The sequence below is a fragment of the Trichechus manatus genome, unplaced genomic scaffold (genome assembly GCF_000243295.1).
Source record: "Trichechus manatus latirostris isolate Lorelei unplaced genomic scaffold, TriManLat1.0 scaffold00135, whole genome shotgun sequence".
Lineage (NCBI taxonomy): Eukaryota > Metazoa > Chordata > Mammalia > Sirenia > Trichechidae > Trichechus > Trichechus manatus.
Window position 1 is genome coordinate 6,811,606 of NW_004444071.1, and position 22,700 is coordinate 6,834,305.

General features: G+C 39.1%; 1 protein-coding gene across 1 annotated transcript in view; it reads left to right on the forward strand.

The window, feature by feature from the left end:
- Positions 1–22,700, forward strand: part of SPEF2 (sperm flagellar 2) — a 265,827-nt gene that overhangs the window by 205,429 nt on the left and 37,698 nt on the right. The window contains exons 21-24 of the mRNA XM_012558083.1: positions 3,108–3,252; positions 5,460–5,588; positions 7,767–7,905; positions 10,970–11,199. Coding sequence (XP_012413537.1) covers positions 3,108–3,252; positions 5,460–5,588; positions 7,767–7,905; positions 10,970–11,199 — 643 coding nt within the window. The remainder of the gene's footprint in view (positions 1–3,107; positions 3,253–5,459; positions 5,589–7,766; positions 7,906–10,969; positions 11,200–22,700) is intronic.

The following is a 22,700-nucleotide window of genomic DNA, read 5'->3' on the forward strand; positions in this document are numbered from 1 at the left end:
TGTTGCTGTCAAGTCGATTCCAACTCATAGTGACCCTATAGGACAGAATAGAATTGCCCTTTGGGTTTCCAAGGAGTGGCTGGTGGATTTGAACTGCCAACCTTTTGCTTAGCAGCCAAATGCTTAACCACTGCATTACCAGGGCCCCAAAGATGAAGAAATTGAAGATTTTTACCAACTTCTGCAGTCTGAAATTGATCAAACATGCAATCAGGATGCATTGATAATTACTGGTGATTGGAATGCGAAAGTTGGAAGCAAAGAAGACGGATTGGTAGTTGGAAAATATGGCCTTGGTGATAGAAATGACATTGGAGATCTCATGATAGAATTTTGCAAGACCAATGACTTCTTCGTTGCAGATACCTTTTTGCAACATCACAAAAGGTGACTATACACGTGAACTTTGCCAGATGGAATACACAAGAATCAAATCGCATACATCCGTGGAAACAGATAATGGAGAAGCTCAAAATCATCAGTCAGAACAAGGCCAGGGGCCGACTGTGGAACAGACCATCAATTGCTTGTGTGCAAGTTCAAGTTGAAGCTGAAGAAAATTAAAACAAGTCCATAAGAGCCAAAGTACAACCTTAAGTATATTCCACCTGAATTTAGAGACCATCTCAAGAATAGATTTGACCCACTGAACACTGTGATAGAAGACCAGAGAAGTTGTGGGATGACATCAAGGACATCATACATGAAGAAACCAAAAGGTCATTAAAAAGACAGTAAAGAAATAAAAGACCAAAATGGATGTCAGAAGAGACCCTGAAAGTTGCTTTTGAACATAGAGTAGCTAAAGGGAAAGAAAGAAATGATGAAGTAAAAGAGCTGAACAGAAGATTTCAAAGGACAGCTTGAGAAGACAAGTAAAGTATTATAATGAAATGTGCAAAGACCTGGAGTTAGAAAACCAATAGGGAAGAACAGGCTCAGCATTTCTTAAACTGAGAGAACTAAAGAAAAAATTCAAGCCTGGAGTTGCAATACTGAAGGATTCTATGGACAAAGTGCAGCCCTGGTGGTGCAGTGGTTAAGAGCTCAGCTGCTAATCAAATGGATGGCAGTTCAAATCCACCATCTGCTTCTTAGAAACCCCTGGGGCAGTTGTACTCTTTCCTATGGGGTTGCTATGAGTCAGAATCAACTCTAGGCAACGGGTTTTTTTTTTAGTTATGGGCAAAGTATTGAACAACACAGGAAACATCAAAAGTAGATGGAAAGAATACACAGAGTTGCTATACCAAAAAGAATTGATCAACATTCAACCATTTTAGGAGGGAGCATATGATCAAGAATCAATGGTGCTGAACCAACTCAATGGCACCTAATAGACTTTTAGGACTATTGTGTCACATGACCTTTAAGAAATTTTGAGTTCCAAATGAGGCAGGTGTGATTTTGTAAATTGTTGCAGGGAAAACAGTGCTACCTGAGATCAGTGTAATTTAAACAAGAGCACTTTAACTCTGGTTTTCTTCTACACAGCAGCTTTTCCAAGAGCTATCCATTTAGCATTCTATTTTAATTTTTAGCAAAATTCTTTTCTAATTAGCATATGTGGAATAACTTGGAAGAAATAAGTCATATTTAACAAGCTAGATTTCTGGATATATTGTGAATTATGTTAATTTTTGAAAGAGGCCTCGCGTGGCCCAGCAAAATGAAGATGATCATAATTATCATCATCATCATCACAAGGTTGTTTATAAAGTAGAAAACTCCAATTTTAAAGGAAATTGCTAACTAGTGCTTTACAAGAACAGATTCAAAAATGAATTGCTTGCAATTTAGGAGAGAATGTTAACAAGTCTGCTTTCAGCTTTACCAAGAATTTGCAAGTACAGTATATAGCATGAAATCCATTTGTATCAAAATGGCATCTGGTTAAAAACTGGTTCACTCTTTGAAGCCTTGCTGTGTCCCTCCAAAGTTCTGCTGAGACTGAAGCGGATGTGGGTGCCTGTAGTGGCATATGATTATTTTAAAAGAAATTCTGTCAATTAATAAGCATTTACTGGGCATCCTCTATAAGAAAGCATGGGTGCTAAAAGATATGGAGAATACAAAGAAGTAGGACTGGTTTGGCTCTGGGGAGGGTTACAGCCCATTTGGAAGTCAGAGAGAGACTTAACATTCATAGAGCAGTTGGGGATAGTTAAGAGCTAAGCCAAGTGACATCAGATGTGGCAGGAATTTGGAGAAGGCAGGATTGATTGGTCTCTCTTACTCACAGGACTGTAAGCTTCTTGAAGTGTAGAGATTGTGTCTTATTCATCTTTCTATTCACCTCCATCAAACTGCCTCTTTCTCCTTCTATCCGCTCCCCCAATTCTCCCAGAAATAATGTCAGGCTCGGACACAGTAAGCACGTCGATACATAAATAAGCCTCCGTGAACCCCCGTTTCCTCATCAGTTATGTTATTGAGATTTTAACCAAAATGGGTTAACTGTTTGCACCATCCCGGGACTCCCCAATTAGCATAGAGCAGTTTATTCTCAGCAGTGGGTTCTGGCTGGGGAAGAGAGCAAAAAAAACTTACTCTTTTATATATGAAGCACAAATACACATACAGTACATAAATAGGTACAAGAGTATCTGCAGTATTAAAATTTCATGGGAGATAGAGCAATTAGGGAAAAAAATGTGCAAACTTCATAGGACGTCAATAATGAAAAAAAGGTTGAGAAACACTGACGTAGGGAAATTCCCAGGATTGGAGGCCAAGGGATAATGGGAACTTGGAAAAACAGAGGCTAACTCCATGACGTCTGAGATTTAAAAAGAGAGGACTGTTTGTGTAACTATGGAGCCATGATGAACTGAAGGAAACAAGGGGGCCAAGAAGAAATACAAGGGTGCATTGCAGACAGGGCTGGAGAGAGTGAGCAGCCCCCACAGAGATGGCTGTGGGGACGCTGATGTTGGGACAGAGCCAGGTTTCCATTTAAGTAATGGATTCTGTTAGAGACTGAGTACATGGGCATGGTTATTTACAGTGGAATGAGGTTTCAGCGAGATCTGGTGATGACTAAATCCAAATGGTTATCATATTTCGTAAATGCTGCATTAACTGATATATTGTTGATACACAACCAGGTGGCTGCTGAAATTCATCAGAGGCACATGGAAGAAGAAAAAGAAAATCAGCAAGCAGACACAAAAGAAAAATCCATTCAGACAGGTGCAAATAAAAAAGCCAAAAAGGAACCAAAGAAACAAAAGGCAGACAAAAAAACTAAAGGTATTCGTGATTTTAGCATCCACAACCCTGGATGCGTCAACCTCTCCTTGGTAGAAAACAAGCACTTAACCAGGCACGTAGGCCTCTAAGTCACTAGAATACTGCTCATTAGGTTTAAATGAGGGACCCAGGTTTCTGTGAGCCTATGGTGTTAGTTGGCAAATTCATATCACATACCAGTCCCACCCAACTTGTTTATCCAAATATCCAGGTGTATCCAGGTAGAATAAACCTAGTTTTGAACATGTTAACCCAGAAAACCAAACCCATTGCCGCTGAGTCTATTCTAACTCCTACTAACCTTGTGAGACAGAGTAGAATTGCCCTATAGGGTTTCCAAGGAGCTGCTGGTAGATTTGAACTGCCAAACTTTTGGTTAGCAGCCTGAGCTCCTAACCACTGTGCCACCAGGGCACATTAAAGGAATTCTAAAATGAGACTATGTAAGCAGAATTGGCAAAGGAGTTGCCACTTGCTGCAGTAACCAGAGAAGTTTAAAAGCAAATTGTATGTATGTTCTTTTCAGAGCACTTTAATTCAAGCATTCCCTTCTCTTGGAGGCCTCCCACCTAAATCTCTGCCTAGAGGCAGGATGGAAGATAAAGAAGAAAGAAAACTCAGACTGGGAAAGACCTCCAGTTAACCTTAGGGATTAGCTCTCGCACAAGCATTCCCCTCCCTTCCAAATGTTTCCATGTTTATATTTTTGAAGTGCCTTGAGGCAAGAGAAGAACAGAAGAAACGACCTGAGCCGGTCACTCTATTAATCGACTGTGCATATGTTGATTAGGACTCTGCTGTGTGAAATACACTATGAGGGGTGCTAAGGACACAATCATCATCATCATCTGTTGCCCTCGAGTTACCTCCCACTCATGGCAACCCCGTGTGTGTCAGAGTAGAATTGTACTTGATAGGGTTTTCAAAGGCTGATTTTTCAGAAGTAGATCACCAGGTCTTTTTTCCGAGGTGCCTCTGGGTGGACTCGAACTTCTAACCCTTCCCTTAGCAGCAGAGTGCATTAACCATTTGCATGACCCAGAGACTCCTTAGTGACCAAAAAAAGCTAATAATAAAAAAATAAACAAAAATACGTAAATAAAATTTACGGCTCCCCATCTAGCAGCAGGGATAAACATTTGAACAGTCGTCGTTCTTTGATGGGAGGTACAGGTACCTCGGGAGCGAGGTCACCTCCCTCCATCTGAGGGGACAGGGAAAGGCTTCCCAGATGGAGTACGTAGAAGCAGCAAAGCAATGATGGTAGGAATTAACAAGATACAGCACTGGGAAGGAGGGAAGGGACTTGACGGGTTGGTGGCACCTGAGGCAAAGGAAAGAGTAGACCAGCGATAAAGAACATGCTACTTTAGTCTCTCTCAGATGGTAACAATAAAATAAAGAAGTGGCATTGGGGGGAGATGCTTCCATTTACTTTAATAGAATGACTGGCCATATTCAATGCCTTAATTTTACAGATGATAAAACAGAAATTCAAAGAGATTTAAACTCTTTCATCTGTAACATATACATACATTTATTATTGCAACTAATATATCTTATCACAATTTCTTTGGTTGCATTTATGTCTTCTTCATAAGAGTACAAACACTTTGAGGTCAGACACTCAAGAAGAATTTTTTGAACGGATTAAATTGTATAAACCTGGGCTCACAACTAGACTCACGCTGCCATCTCCCTGGGTAAATCCCCAGACAAATACTGACAATTCTTATTATGTAATTCTCTTATGTAATCACTAAAGTGCTTATACTTAAGCACTAACTAAACATAATTAGGTGGGTTATAGATTCATAAACAACCACATTTCAGCCCTATCTTTCTGAGGTTATTCTCTGACCTTTTCTTGAGGAAGACCTGGGAAACGCTTTGCTAATACAAGCCGTCTTCTGCCGGTGGCTGATGGCATCTGCACTGTGTTGGGTTTTGCTGACTTTGGTCCCCATACTCTGTAATCATCTCAGCACTTGCTTCACACCTCATTTCCCCATGATGCTACACAAACATGGAAGAGTCTCAAGGTAGGATTATCAATATTCACCACTCACGGTGACAACAGGGTTTCCAGTTTCCAAATCCCCAGTTGTTGATAGCTCCATAAACTTTGTTCTCATCTTGTCCAAGGACCGTGTGTGTGTGCACTTGTGTGTTGGCAGTTTACTCAGCATGTTTCATTGCCCTTTCAGGCAAATCATCACCCACAACAGAAGCCTCTGCTGTAGTAGTAACCCCAGAGGAAATCGCCGAAATGGAAAGAAAAAATGAACTAAGACTCAAGATAAAGGAAGAACACCTTGCCGCCCTGCAATTTGAAGGTAGTAATTGAAAAGAATTAAGATGATGCTTTTCAGTAGAAAATAGACCAGTAGGCAAACAGCCCACAGCTAGCTTACCAATTGCCTCAGACGGTGTCTATAGACCACAAAACAAATGGATAGAAAAGTTGAACATTTAGCTGGTTGTTTTCATCTGACACAATATGAGGACCAAGCACAGATTTAACTGACATTTGAGTCAGATGTGTTGGCACCCCCTAATCACAGTCGTAATTTGTCTACCAGGATCTCAAAAAGACACCAAGAGAATTTGGAACGTGTTTAGGAAATCAACATCAGGAATTAAAATCACAAAGAATATAAACAAAGAAAATACTACAGAAACCCCCACCAAACTCGTTGCCGTTGAGTCAATTCCAACTCATAGCGACCCTATCCTATTGGTGTGATTTGACAGGTCAAAAAATGTCTTGGGGCTACCTAAAGTAAGTGGTTTTATATTATAATAAGAATAATTTAGGCCTCCCCTTAGGAAAATGAATCCTGACTAAAGTATAACAAGTTCCAAAAGTAGGTACATAGAAGTCATAGAAGAGACGATGGTGTATCTGTAATGTTCAAGGGCCTTCTTCTCTGTAGATAGCAGTGACTCTACAAGACAAATTCTACTATGTACTATATTCCAACTTTAATTGTAATGGAGTTCAAAATGAAGTTTGAAAAGATTAGGAAACTGATTGAAAATATCCTAAAGGAACCATGGTCAGTATACTAGGATGCCCATAACAATGCAGCATTAGGTAGAGACTGGCACACCTTACTTAGTGAACCTTAGCTGTTATGGATGCTTCCCATCCCTTGCTTCTCTCCTCTCACCTCTCCCCATCCCACTATCATCTGCTTCCACAGTCCCGACAGTAAAATCTGAAGTCAGGGAGACCTGTGGAGTCAGGAAAGTCATGACGTATGCTTCTCCCCATTGCCTATCCCTGCATCTGATTTCAGTGGTTTTCAGTATACTTCATGTTCAATTCATTCATCACGTGACCCTTAGTGTGGCCAAATTCATTCGCTCATACAGTAAATGTTTATTGAGTTTCCATTATGCACCAGACACTGTGGTAATTGCTGGACACATACACATATGCACAAATGTAAAACGAACTGACAAACGAAATCCAATATATAGGAAGAGAAATGCAAGCAATCACTTATAATGTTTTGTGAAATTGGAGATAGGCCTATGGGATAAAAGGAGCATGGGGGCGGGAGAGGTGCTGAGGAATCAAGAACGACTTTCCAGAGGAACTAGTGTTTGAACTGAACTGGAAGACTATGGAAAAGTTTGCCCAGAGGACAAATAGGGGTAAGGATGGCAGAGAGGAAGCACGTGCCAAAGCAGAGAGAGGGGTAAGGAGCATATTTGTTTACCTGCGGGTAGCTCGAGAGCATGAGGCATATGCTGGGCAGGAGAGACTTGGGAGATGGAGTCATATAGGCCCCAGAAGCATTTTGATTTTCTCTTACGGTAACTGAGAGCTAGTAAAGACTTTTGAGCAGAAAAACTGGTATGACCATATCTGCAAGTGAGACACATTAGATAGTGGATTTGAGATGAGGGAAGGAAGTTGGAAAAAGCAGGAATGAAGCTATTGCAATAGTTTGGCTGAGAGATAACCAGTGCCCAATCTAGGCCAGTAGCAATGGAGAAAAGAAAAGAAAAGAGATTAGAAAGGTATTTCGGAGGTAAAATCCATGGCCATTATTGTATACCAGGAACAGCAACAGGCCCTGGGACATATTGGTTTTGCACTAGTTTTACCAGTGCAGACAAATACAATGACATTACCAAACCAAGGTATTCAAATGGTGAGATAATCAAGAGACTTTGTCCGCACTACCCTTTTTGAAATTCAAAAGTATCTAAGTGTGTTTAATCATTCCAAGTTTCTCAAAGAGTATATTGCTATAAATTGCAACAAATTTAAAGCACAAGTATAATTTGGGTTAAGTAATGTCTTAAATGACTCTACCACATATTATGTTTTGCTTCTGAATAATATGCATAAAGTATTACCTTCTCGATGCTGGTATAGTAAACCTGCACCCAGAGTTTCACAAACTGAAGCATGATGGGTTTAAAATTAAATTAAGTTCATTAGAAAATGTATGTACATACAGTATGTTAAAAAAATCCTTATTTATCTTTCTAAACAGAGATAGCCACACAGTTTCGACTTGAACTGATAAAGACAAAAGCATTGGCTTTTCTTGAAGATCTAGTAACAAAGGTGGTAGATGCATATAAACTCATGGAAAAGTGGCTTGGTGAGAGGTACTTGAACGAAATGGCCAGGTAAAGTATTGCATGGCTTTTTAAAAATACCCAAGGGGGAAAACAATAACCTGTTGCCATCTAGTCGATTCCCACTCATAGCAACCTACAGAACAGAGCAGAAGTGCCCCATAGGGTTTCCAAGGAGAGATTGGTGGATTTGAACTGCTGACCTTTTTGTTAGCAGCTGTAGGTCTTAACCATTGCACCACCAGGGCTCCTGTTCCTCTATAGCAAAGTTGTCAAAGACTTTTAAGGTATTTACAAATGTAAATGTATGAATATAAATAACCCTTACAAATATAAATTTTGACCTTTCAGGAAATCATATATGTGAACACTTGCAATGAGCATTTATTATCACATTTGTATTGACTCTTTTCAAACAGTAAATCATGCATCAAAGCGTTCTACTTCAATATCCAGTTTTATATGTTACTGATGAGTTTAGTTTTCGCATTGCTCAATGAGAATCTTGGTTTACAAAGTAAGATTATAGGTAATTTTTTAAAATTTTCTAAAGATAATATTTCATATCTTTCTAATGCTAGACTTATTATTACCATTACCCATTACTATTGAGTCAATTCTGACTCAAAAGGACCCTATAGGACAGAGTAGAACTGCCCTATAGGGTTTCCAAGGCAGTAATCTTTACCAAGCCGACTGTCACATCTTTCTCCTGCGGAGCACTTAGTGGGTTGAAATTGCTAACCAAAAGGTTGGAGCCAAGCACTTAACCACTGTGCCAGCAGGGCTCCTTTTAGACTTATTAGTCATGGCCAATTAATGGGAGATTAAGAAGCTATTCACTGGAATGTTTGGCCAGTTAGGCCAATTCCCTTGTGAGGGTAGTACCCAGTTCTACTTTTCCATTGAGTTCCAGAGGCTTTCCAGATTATCATTGCTAGTGAGGGGCCGTGAGTCTCTTTCTCTGAGTTCTCCCCTAAAAGGCATAAAGAGACCGCTCAGAAGAGTGGAAATGGCCCTCATCTGAGAATCAGGAGACCTGAGTTCTGGTTCCCCATTGTCCACGAAATTAGCCGCATGCCTAATCACTTCGGGCCTCATCAGTTTCATCTATAAAAGGAAACGCGCTAACCAGTCTATTTCAGAGGTTTCCACTGGTTCTAGACTCTGTGATAGACTACAGTTTGCAACATTTACTGAAGATTTAGAAGTTGCTATGGACATAGGATTCAGATGTCAAGTCTTCTCAGAAGCAACGACTGCCCTGTAAAAACCAGTTCTTATGGTTTGTTTTCTCCCATCCTTGTCTCATAATGAGAGTTCTGCTGTAAAATTGACAGAGTAGTTGTTTAAAACTGTGGACTCCATAATAAAAAATATTTTTTTTTCACTACTGAATGTGTTATAAATTTCACTACTAAATATGTTATAAGTTATCATCATCACAGAGCAGTGATATTTAGCTCTGTTCTCTGCCTGCCTGAAAAAGATGAAAATGGACCTTCTTCATTCTTAGGATCAGTAGCTGCCATCCACATAGCTATCAAGTGTAAATGCTTCTTGTTTTTACCAGGTGCACTCAGATTTATACTGTATGTACTGATTAATGCTGTGTGTGTTTCTGCCCTCTAAATCTGCAGATGCTCTCGTGTATTGTGGCCACAAGAAATTAAAACCTAGGAATTTTTGGCTATGCTTTCTGTTCTTATTATTACAAAAACCCTTTGGTGATATAGAAAAAGAAAAAGCAAAACAAAAGAAAAAGCTGTCAAATCTCTTTGAATTTCAAATCCTGTTTTTTCCTTTTCCTGGCGTTTTTTCCCTTCCCATTCTTTAGCCGATTACCCTTGGTAACCTTCCACTAGGTGGCGCACACCTGTTTTAAAATCTGATTATAGTTGAGTCTCTACTTTTGCAGTCGCTACTCCCTTGTTCTAAAGTCAGTAGCTATCCAATGCTTTTCTCCCCTGCCCCCGGCACACAAACACCCTCAAGCACAAACGAATTAGATAATACATGCTTTAATTAGATAACACATGCTTTATGGACACTCAAAAAGACTGCATGCTGGAGTTGAATTCAAGGGTATCTTTGGAAAGAAAGTAACTAATACTATTTTCTACTTTCAGTATATGAATAATTTAGTGTTCCTGAATTATATAAAAGCATATTAAATATGCATTTTCCTGTGACTCTCAATCTTTCATTTAAGATATTGAACATTGAACAAGACTCTTCAACACAGTGCTATTTTACTTCTGCATAAAATTTCTCTGGCCTTTAAAATGTTGTTTCACTAATTAGGGCCATAACTATAATCTCCACCACAGTTTATGCTGTATGTGATTCCAAATTAGCAACCCTAAGGTAGGGGATGGCGTGTTACTGGTTCCACTATAAAGACAAAATTCAGAGCATTTAAGTGGTTTACAAAGGACCCAGGGCTACAGAATGTCCTAGAATGAGAATTCAGCTTCCAGTGCTCTTGCTACTATATCATAGTGGTTCCTAACTATTGCTGCTTATAGCCACATGATCTAGCTAGGATTCACTATTCTTAGTGAAGCAAAGCAACTTCGATGGATTATATGCATCAGAGCCTGTTCTGATAACTGTATCTTAGATAACAGCAAACTCTGACATAAAGTTAGAGAAAATCCACTCTTCTAAAATACATTATCAAATTTGGTTCAGTCTTTCATTTACCCAATTCCAAGTAAATGTATATTCTAACAGTCATATTTTACTGATTATTCTGTCTTCTAACCTTATTCTAGTTTATGCTTAGAATAAAATATATCCCTTACATAAGTTTGCACACATAGTAAAATATGTCATAATAATATTAAAGCTATATTTAATGTTTTCTCTTTTTGTTCTGCTCTACAAAAAATGAGTGACTAGTAATTAACATGTATTTTGTTTTTAATCTGTATAGATTTACTCATACTCTGCTTTTTCCAAAATAGATTTGAGGAAAAATCAAAAATTTTAAACATGCAGATTGAATTGTCTAACTTAACTGTATCATGTGGTCACCTTGTATATGTCTTATAAGCAAACACTATTAATCTCATAGATGTCTTTAATGAAGATAACTTTTTTCTTCTTTTAGTGTTGAAAAATTAACTGAGGTAGCTCGCTATCACATTGAAACATCTACAAGAATTCAGAATGAACTTTATTTAAACCAAGAAGACTTCTTCATTAATGGTGATACAAAAGTCTTTCCAGATTCTCCACCACCAATACGTCCTCCACCTGTAGAAAAGGAAGAAAATGGAACCCTGACTATAGAACAACTTGACGGTCTTCGAAATCAGTTCTTAGATATAGCACCTAAAGGTAGGAAAAAAACAATTATCATGAAAAGAGCACAAAAAGATTAAGATTAAGCAAGATAATAATCACTTGCCCACAAGTAAAATCAACCCCTTGGATTGCATAGCACTAAAACGAGCCCTTACTTTGTACTAATTCATCACGTATTTGCTTCATAGAAAATAGATCTGAATTAAAGTAGCAGGAGAATCACAGCAACTAATACTGTAACAGTGTGGTGATCCCCATGCCTGGTAATTGTTCTCTCCTGTCCTCCTTGGCCCCTTATGGGACAAGTTGGTAAATTTGAGTATTACTCCATCTGGCAATTGAGAGACAGCCTTTGTGCATACTTCTAGTCTAAGCTTTGTGTTAGGATTGTGAGTTTGTGTTTCTGTCTCTGAACCACAGGGTAGAGAATTTCCTTTTTATATTTGCCGTTTCCCTCAATACGTCACAGACAATGACTAAAACTAAATAAGTTCTTGACAAATAGTTGCAGAATTGATTAATTTGTTCACATATATGTGTACATGTGACTTGCTGCACACAAATTCCTTATTTCCTTCACAATTTATCGTTGTGGCTCTATAGCAACTACACAGGTTTTGTTTATTCAGGCTCTTCCTACAGCCAGATATTCTTCAATGTGTCCCATCAATTGATAGCACAGTTAAATCAGACCAATTGTGTAGGATTATCGCCTCATTGTATAAGTCTGGACACTGAGTCACAGAGCAGTTGAGCAATTTGCCAATGGTCATATATCATTCTGGACTCTTCGGATTCAAAACCCCTGCCCTTTCTCACTGAACTAAGGTACCCCTCACAAACAGGTTTATTTTATCTTCTGCCATATTCTACTTATTAGAAAATCATTTATTTTTCCTAGAGAATAGTCAACTGACTTTAGTCTTAACATGATTCCACTTTCATAATGATTATATTTCATTCAAAAAAGCCCAGTATTTCCAGAAACCCATATCAGACTCCTTAAGGGCATTACTTTGCTCTGATTCTGAAGACTTCTTGGCTAAACCCAATAGACGAAATAAGTGTAAATGTGAACCCCTCCCCTGGCATGTGTCATTTCATCTAATCAACCTGGGCAGCTTTTACAACCACACAAGATATGGATGGTCACAACTCAGATTGGCAGCATTTGGCCAGGAAGGAAATGTGGCTGTCAGCAGCTACTAAAAAACAAAACAAAACAAAAACCTTTATAAAGCCAGCCCATGAAATCCTTGCCATCCGTCAGTCAGACAGATTCACTCCTCTCCCCCATTGTGTGGCCTTCACAATGCCCTTTATTAAATATCTCCCCCTTCGAAGTGGCTTTTGCTCTTCATTTTATTCACACAATTTTTTTTATAATATAAAACAAAAAAGTACATATAAAAAGATTCTAGATATGAAATATAATTTGCTTTAACCCTGCACCAGGGTGTGTGGGAGGAAATGACCTAATTAATAGGTGAAAACTAAAACCTTTTAGGGCATTTGAGTATGTGGAAGTAGATTTTGAAAATTATCTGCCACTCGTAATCCCTTTCAGAAGCGACCCTAGTATTCTTTTTTTTTTTTAATTGTGCTTTAAGTGAAAGTTTACAGCTCAAGTTAGTCTCTCATACAAATGTTTATACATACATTGTTTTGTGATGCTAGTTGCTATCCCTATAATGTGACAGCGCACTCCCCCTTTCCACCTTGGATTCCCCGTGTCCATTCAACCAGCTCCTATCCCTTTCTGCTTTCTCATCTCATCTCCGGCAGGAGCTGCCCATTTAGTCTTGTGTATCTACCTGAACTAAGAAGCACACTCTTCACGAGTATCATTTTATGTCTTAAAGAGGGACCCCAGTATTCTTGATGAAAATTGTTACACATTCTTGGATCCAGCCTCAAAACCAGAGTTTATATTTCAGTTAAAAGTTTAAGATTAAATAACAACAGCTCTAACTTGACATGTGAACGTCTTAGAAGATTAAGCCTACAAACCCTTAGGATTAAAAGATGTCAACAGATACATGTATCCACAAGTACAATTGTTTTTCAAAGTATGGTAGGAATAGGAAAGAAAAAAGGGAAGGGAGGAAGGAAGATGAATAGTTTTATTCAAAAAAGAAGAAGAAGAAGTAAAAGGCAAACCAGACTTCCTAAGTGGTACAAACAGTTGACACACTTGGCTTGTAATGAAAAGGTTGGAGTTTGAGTCGACCCAAAGGCTCCTTGGAAGAAAGGCCTGGTAATCTACTTCCAAAAAAATCACCCACTGAAAACCCTATGGATCACAATTCTACTGTGACACACATGGGGTCCACATGAGTCAGAATCAACTCCATGGCAACTGGTAAAAGTCAAACCACTTGTCTTAGGGAGTCTGTACTGTAATTTGAAATGGCAAGCAAAGAAGGAAAAACTATAAACCACTAACTAAGTTCTCTCTAGAACGAAGTATAAACTTTATAAAAGTGCTCAAGAATGCAAAGTAAAAGAGAATCAGTGTTCAGTGAGGTTGGTCAGGGAAAACTTTGTGGAGGAATACATTGGAGGGGGGAATTGAAGGAAGTAAAGAGTGATTTGATAGCAAGGATATGGAAGATATTTGAAGTTTGGGGTACTGCCGGCCACTAGCCAGCATGGGGATATGAGGCATGAGTGCAAATGTTCAGGCGACGGTAAGGAGACAGTTCTGCTTTTCCCTCCCAGCTGCTTGAGGTGCAGGCATATGGAAGGGGCAGACTTCTCTGTCTGGGGAACCAACTTCACCCCGCCAAGCTGGAGAATTAACCCAGAATTAAGAGTAACAGTTGTGATAGCAGCAGAATTTACAAAGCTATAAAATACTGTGGGATTTGGGGATTTTAATTATTCACAGTGAGTTAGGGTCTAGAAGCAAACAGTTTACTTTCCTTCGTTAACTGAGTTATGTCATTTGAAATATATATATTGCATATGTTGTTTTTGAGATATATGTATGTATATGTGTATATATGCATGTATGTGTGTATATCTATATCAGTATAGATACAGATATAGATATTACCTAGCACAGTACCTGGTACTCTATCATTAGATGTAATATTCATTATTATTGTTTTTTATATTATGAGTACTGCTTTCATTATTAATAATAATAATAAAAATAACTCACTGCCTTTGAGTGGATTCCAACTCACAGCAACCCTATAGGACAGAGTAGAACTGCCCTCGTAGGCTTTCCAAGAAGTGGCTAGTAGATTTGAACTGCCAACCTTTTGGTTAGCAGCCAAACACTTAACCACTGTGCCACCAGGGCCCCATTAATAATAAAGGCAAGGGAAAAGTTAGCATTTTTTTGTTTTGTTTTGTTTTTCCAGCCCAGAGTCAAAGAATTGGAGGCTCTCTGATGACAGCCTCGAAGTCAGGTTCCAAATACTGACATTGCCCCTCCCTGAAAAAGCCCAGTAATTCCCACTTGCCCCCTCTCTCCCTCCCACTTGTCTCCACAAAAGCATACTCTGGGTTTGTCTTTCTTCCTCAGTTCCGCAATTATTGTTCACTGTCTCAAATAATATATACCCATCTATCTTTTAAACGAAGTATTTTGTTGTATTCCTTCTAAGAACTGGAAAAGCATCTTTTACAATGTCTTCTGCTGTCTTTACCCTAGAATTCTACAATTTCAAAAGACCATCTTAGCTGAAGTGGTATCAGTTTTGAAAGTATGGATCAACTGGCTAAAAGTGCTACATTTCTTTATGTGCGTTGTTGTTGTTAGGTGCTGTCGAGTCGGTTCCGACTCATAGTGACTCTATGTACAGCAGAACGAAACACTGCTGGGTCCCGCTCCATCCTCACAGGCGTTGTTGTGCTTGAGACCATTGTTGCAGTCACTGTGTCATATGTAGCCCTACAGAACTTCTTGTTGGAACTTGAAAGTTACTGCTATTTCTAAGCCAAGAAATATGGATATTTCCTTATACTATTTCGTATATTCTCATTCAACCAATGACATCTAAGATGCAATTTTCAAGCTCACTAAAACACATTAAAATATGATGAACATGTGAATTTTTTTCAAGAAAAAGCATAGAGATATACATATAACAGTTATTAGGTTATTGGACCCACAGTAAGATATTTGAGCAAATTTGCAAGGAACGTTGATGTCATTAAATTATACTTTACAACTTTTAATTGTGCTACACAAATAAAATTATTGAGGAAGATGGATAATCTTTGATTAAAACAAGTGACCGAACACTTTAACGCCTTTAAGTAGCTAATATCACTATATAAATGGAAAGAAGTAAAGCTTAAGACCTTTCCTTCTGAGTATCGGTTAACCCACTTAAAAATTCAAAGTAATCCTTACTAAAGTGAACGTGACATTGAAAATGCATCGTATACTATATGCTTATACTCAACCCTCCATTTATGGTCAAGTTCTCCCACTTGTGACGATTCCAGATCTCCTTTGGTAAAGGTAGGAATTAGATATAAACCATCATTTATTGATATGGTTGTCACAAATATGCCAGGAAAAAAATAACCTTGTAAGTGATAATTCCCCCACGAGTCTGTCAGTTTGTTGTACTGTGGGGGCTTGCCTGTTGCTGTGTTGTTGGAAGCTATGCCACTGGTATTCAAATACCAGCAAGGTTACCCATGGTGGACAGGATTCAGCTGAGCTTTCAGACTAAGACAGACTAGGAAGAAGGACCTGGCAGTCTACTTCTGAAAAGAATTAGCAAGTGAAAACCTTATGAAAAGCAGCAGAATATTGTTTGCTATAGTGCCAGAATATAAGCCCCTCAAGTTGGAAGGCACTCAAAAGACGACTGGGGAAGAGATGCCTCCTCAAAGTAGAGTCCACCTTAATGACATGGATGGAGTCAAGCCTTCAGGACCTTCATTTGCTGATGTGGCGTGACTCCAAATGAGAAAAATAGCTGCAGACATCCATTAATAATTGGAATGTGGAGTGTACAAAAATTGGAAATCATCAAAAATGAAATGGAACCATAAACTTCGATATCCTAAACATTATCGTGAGCTGAAATGGACTGGTATTGACCATTTTGAATAGGACAGTCATATGGTCTACTATGCCGGCAATGACAAATTGAAGAGGAATGGTGTTGCATTCCTCATCAAAAAGAATATTTCAACATCTATCCTGAAGTACAATGCTGTCTTTAATAGGTTAATATCCATCACCTAAGAGGAAGACTAGTTAATCTGACAATTATTCAAATTTCCACACCAACCACTAAGGCCAAAGATGAAGAAATTGAAGATTTTTACCAGCTTCTGCAGTCAAAAAAAATTGAATAAACATGCAATCAAGATGCATTGATAATTACTGGTGACTAGAATATGAAAGTTGGAAACAAAGAAGAAGGATCGGTAGTGGAAAATAGGGCCTTGGTGATAGAAAAGATGCCAAAGATCCCATGGTAGAATTTTGCAAGGCCAACGACTTCTTCAATGCAAATACCTTTTTTCACCAACATAAACGATAACTATACACATGGACCTTGCCAGATGGAATACACAGGAATCAAATCGACTGCATCTGTGGAAAGAGACAATGCAAAGCTCAGTATTATCAGTCAGAACAAGGCCAGGGGCAACCGTGGAACAGACCATCAATTGCTCATATGCAAGTTCAAGTTGAAACTAAAGAAAATTAGAACAAGTCCACCAGAGCCAAAGTACAACCTTGAGTATATCCCACCTGAATTTAGAGACCATCTCAAGAATAGATTTGATACATTGAACACTAATGACTGAAGACCAGACAAGTTATAGAATGACATCAAGGACATCATACGAAGAAAGCAACAGGTCATTAAAAAGACAGCAAAGAAAGAAAAGATCAAAATGGATGTGAGAAGAGACTCTGAAACTTGCTCTTAAACGTCGGGTAGCTAAAGCAAAAGGAAGAAATGATAAAGTCAAAGAGCTGAACAGAAGATTTCAAAGGGCGGCTCCAGAAGACAAAGTAAAGTATTATAGTGACATGTACAAAGACCTGGAGATAGAAAACCAAAAGGAAAGAACATGCTCAGCATTCCTCAAGCTGAAAGAACTGAAGAAAAAATTCTAGCCTTGAGTTGCAATATTGAAGGATTCTATGGGGAAAATATTAAATGACGCAGGAAGCATCAAAAGAAGATGGAAGGAATACAGAGTCACTATACCAAAAAGAATTGGTCAACGTTCAACCGTTTCAGGAGGTAGCATATTATCAGGAATCGATGGTACTGAAGGAAGAAGTCCAAGCTGCGCTGAAGGCATTGGTGAAAAACAAGGTTCCAGGAACTGATGGAATAGCAATTGAGATGTTTCAACAAACTATGTAGCACTGTAAGTGTTACTCATCTATGTCAAGAAATTTGAAAGACAGCTACCTGGCCAACCCACTGGAAGAGATCCATATTTATGCCTATTCCCAAGAAAGGTGATCCAAGCAAATGCGGAAATTATCGAACAGTATCATTAATATCACAAGCAAGTAAAATTTTGCTGAAGATCATTCAAAAGCAGCTGCAGCAGTATGTCGACAGGGAACTGCCAGAAATTCAGAAGAGATTCAGAAGATTCAGAAGAGAACATGGAACCAGGAGTATCATTGCTGATGTCAGATGGATCCTGGCTGAAAGCAGAGAACACCAGAAAGATGTTTACTTGTGTTTTATTGATTATGCAAATGCATTGGACTGTGTGGATCATAACAAATTATGGATAACATTGCAAAGAATGGGAATTCCAGAACAGTTAATTGTGCTCATGAGGAATCTGTACATAGATCAAGAGGCAGTGGTTCAAACAGAATAAGGGGATACTGCATTGTAAAGTCAGGAAATGTGTGCGTCAGGGTTGTATCCTTTCACCATACCTATTCAATCTGTATGCTGAGCAAATAATCCGAGAAGCTGGATTATATGAAGAAGAACAGAGCATTAGGATTGGAGGAAGACTCATTAACAACCTGCATTATGCAGATGACACAACCTTGCTTGCTAAAAGTGAAGAAGACTTGAAGCACTTACTGATGAAGATCAAAGACCAGAGCCTTCAGTATGGATTACACTTCAACCTAAAGAAAACAAAAATCCTCACAACTGGACCAATAAGCAACATCATGATAAACGGAGAAAAAAATTGAAGTTGTCAAGGATTTTACTTGGATCCACAATCAACAGTCATGGAAGCAGCAGTCAGGAAATCAAAAAACGCATTGCATTGGGCAAATCTGCTGCGAAAGACCTCTTTAAAGTGTTGAAAAGCAAAGATGTCACCTTGAAGACTAAGGTGTGCCTGACCCTAGCCATGGTGTTTTAATCACCTCATATGCATGTGAAAGCTGGATGATGAATAAGGAAGACTGAAGAAGAATTGATGCCTTTGAATTGTGGTGTTGGAGATGAATATTGAATGTACTATGGAGTGCCAAAAGAATGAACAAATCTGTCTTGGAAGAAGACCAGAATGTTTCTTAGAAGCAAGGATGGTGAAACTATGTCTCACATACTCTGGACATGTTATCAGGAGGGATCAGACCCTGGAGAAGGATATCATGCTTGGTAAAGTAGAGGGTCAGCAAAAAAGAGGAAGACCCTCAATAAGATGGATTGACACAGTGGCTGCAGCAATGGGCTTAAGCATAACAAGGATTGTGAGGATAGCACAGAACTAGGTAGTGATTTGTTCTGTTGTACATAGGGTTGCTATGAGTCAGAATCAACTTGATGGCACCTAACAACAACAAGTGATAATCATACAAGATCATGCAAAATGCAATGGCAGAGTTTGATCATGCTTGCATTTTTCTTGCCACCTAGCAAACACCCATACTTCAGAATTTTAGGACAAGCTTGCAACAGCCAGTGATGAATTAGCAAGACATTCTTTCCAACAAATGTCCCAGGAATCATTCCCAGAGCATACTCCCAGCATAGTGTTATTTAGTGAATATTTTCTGAATTGTAACAATCCAATCCTAACAATTGTAACAATAGCTGATATTTGCAAGGTGCTCACCAAGTGTCAGGCCCTGTGCTTGCAATTTACATACATTAATTCACTTCTTACCCACAATACCCCTTGATGGGATGATGGGAGACAGATGGCTCTTTTTAAATCCACCTCTGCCACTGGCTTGCTGTGTGACCTTAAGCAACTTACTTAACCTCCCTCTGCCTCACTTTCCTCATCTGTAAAATAAGAGCAATAATGATGATTATCTTATGTGGTTGTTATGAGGATTAAATTAATTAATATATGTAAAGTGCTAGGAAAAATGCCAAGCACAATGTGCAATTTAAATGTAACATAAGCTATTATATTATACTGCCCTGGTGGTGCAGTAGTTAAGAGCTCAGCTGCTAACCAAAAGGTCAGCAGTTCAAATCCACCAGTCACTCCTTGGAAACCCTATGGGGCAATTCTACTCTGTTCTGTAGGATCTCTATGATTCGGAATCAACTTGATGGCAATGAGTTTTGGTTTTTTTTATGAGCGATTATATATTACAGTGAAACCTGTGAGAGCCGGAACTCAGAGGGACTACCTTGTTTTTCCAGGTCTGGAAAATTTTCCGCCTTTGACAAGGTGCAGTCTTACAACTGTTCTGTCACTCATTTTAGTGGAAACTATTTTGAGTTTTCCTTCTCTAACAGGTTTCCACCTTATACAGGTTCTGACTTTTCACAGGTTTTACTGTAGATAGACACTGTGTAATTGTATCTTATATATTACACTGTATAATTATAATTATAGTTATATTATTATGTAATATATAACATTATATAAGATTGATGATCTGCCAAAAATATTATCTGCCAAAAAATATTAGTTCAGTGCTCTGAGTGCACATACCCTAGTATACACATGCAGCATTACCCCAGAATGCTTCCAGAAAAAATGACACCACCTGGTAGAATTAAAGCATTATGTATGTGGCCCCTCAGGGACTATAAGCATCCCAAACAAAAACACTCATTTTGCGTGCTGCAGTATGCTCTGAGTAGGTACATCTTGTGTCCAAGCATCAAGGGCCAAATCCATCAGGAAGAGGGCCTTTCTCTAATGGAAACAATCTGAAGTCTGTGGAAATTAGAACACTTTAGCAGCGTTCCTCTGCCCCCACTTAAACCATAAGAACTCCTTCTCCTAGTAAGCCCATCAGTACTCTGTGTAATGCCCCTGAAAGATTTGGTCCGTAGCTATTTTGGCCTCTGCTGAGAGGTTATCTGCAAAGAACAGAATCCAGCAAATTCTGCACCCTTGCTCCTTCTTCAAGAGAGGCTGTGCTTTGTTGTCACAAGCTAACATTGTTTTGATAAACTGACAAGGAACCATCCTTTGAACCCCCCTCAAAGACCCCTCTAATTTTTGGTGACTGGTCAAGGGTACAAATTCAGAATTCTAGGCTGTAATGTCTAAGCTGGTTCATTTAGCCACCCAGTTTTTACAGGAGTTCAAAGGAGAAAGTAGATATTATCCTATATAATTATATTAGTGTATTTTACATATACTAGTATATTATATTTAAGTTTGGTTAGCACTATTGCTGCTTATGTGGGTCAGCACAAGGGCTAGCTCAGGGGAGACTTTTGAATTGAGTCTTCTGGGAAGGGAAGCAGGGGCAGGGCATTCCAGCAAAGGGACAATGGAGGAGATGTAGAGATTTGTAAGGTGGCTCAGTGGTTAAGCACTCGGCTGCTAACCAAAAGGTCAGTGGTTCAAACCCACCACACACTCTGTAAAAGAAAGATGTGGCAGTCTGCTTCTGTAAAGATTTACAGACTTAGAAACTCTATGGGGCAGTTCTACTCTGTCCTACAGGGTCACTATGACTCGGACTAGACTCAGCAGCAGTGGATATGACATTTCCAGGGAACGGCAAACAAACCAGCTGGGGCAAAGGGCAGGAGTTGAGACCACAAAGACAGCTTGTGGTCAGGTTGTGACATCTCAAGTGGCACAGAAAGGACGCACAGGGGAGGATTATCAAAGGCACGTAGAGCCAAGGGAAGTGGAGAATGGATTAGAGGAGGAAAGAGATGACATCTGAGGGGTGGGCAGACACTGTTAATCTCTCTACACAGCCACAAGTAACCGAGAGGCAGGAGAAAGGATAACTGAGTTGTTGCCTGGAAGAGGTAGCTGGAAAGTTCTTTGAATTTTTTAGAGACGGCTTACTGTTTCTGAGAAAATGATAAAAATATGAATAATAGATATTTGCAGGTAAGTACCCCATATTTTGAACTGAAAATTGCTTTAATTTAGTCTGACATTTACACAAACCAAGAAATACCAAAAGATTTCTTAGAAAAGAGATGATGTAAAAAGACTGACGTTATTAACAAGAGTATCTTGCTAGTATTAATCTAGGGATTACCATGAAGAGAAGTTTGGCCCCCGTACGCTGTATCGTTCTCTCAGTGGGTGAACTCCTTCCACTAAATCAGACTCAGATCACAGAAATGCAGTAATAAATCTAGAAGCCTTAAAAAAAAAAAAAAAAAAAGTTGCCATTGAGTCAATTCCAACTCATGGCAACCCCATGTGTCTCAGAGTAGAACTGTGTCCATAGGGTTTTCATAGCTGTGACCTTTCAGAAATAGATCACCTTTCCTCCGAGGTGCCTCTCAGTGGACTCAAACCACCAACCTGGCAGCCAAACACGTTAACCATTTGCACCACCCAGGGACTCTGGTGACATTAGTAATTAGTCCAACTTCTTAACCATAAAATGGGGATACTAGATTGTGAGGATGAAATGAAATAAACCACTTAAAACACTTAAATAGAATAAACCACTTATCAGAATATCTGCTACATAATAAACACTGTAAGTTTCTCGGAAATAATGAGCAAATGCGGGAGCAAGGGTTAAGCAAGGCTGAGGCTAGACATTGGTGATTACTTAAAATAACAACATGGAGTTATTTTAAAGGCAGAAATCCTCCGGATGACGTGGGTCAAGTCACCAAGGATCTGAAAAAGCTGCGGACACTTGACTATTACTTTCCCAAGAGAAATAATCAGTTTTTGAAAATCTGGCTAAAAAAATACCCTTGGCTTGTATATGATGAGATATTAAATCTTATGTTCTGTGGCCTGTGTCATAAGCATGGGGTGAAGTCACGGGGAAGTCAAGTGAGTTTTTCTTATGGCACTGACAACTTCAGGGCTGAGTTCCTCAACGCACATCACCTCAGCGAGGCTCACGCCAAGGCTTCATTAATGGAAGCAACAAGCGGCTCTCCAGTGAACAGAGCCACCACCGAGTTAATGGTGAGGACTATGAGCAAAGTCACCCTCGGCCGAGTGGAGAACTTATTCAGATCATGCCATGCTATTGCCAAAACGGGCCACCCCCTCAAAGATTTTATTTGGATGTGCAAGTTGGATGATATGAAGGGAGTTGACATTGGCCCAGTATTCAGAACTAACAAGTCAGCAAGCATGTTTGCTTATTTTATTGCTGAAGTGGAACGGAGAAATCTAAGAGAGAATCTAGAAAA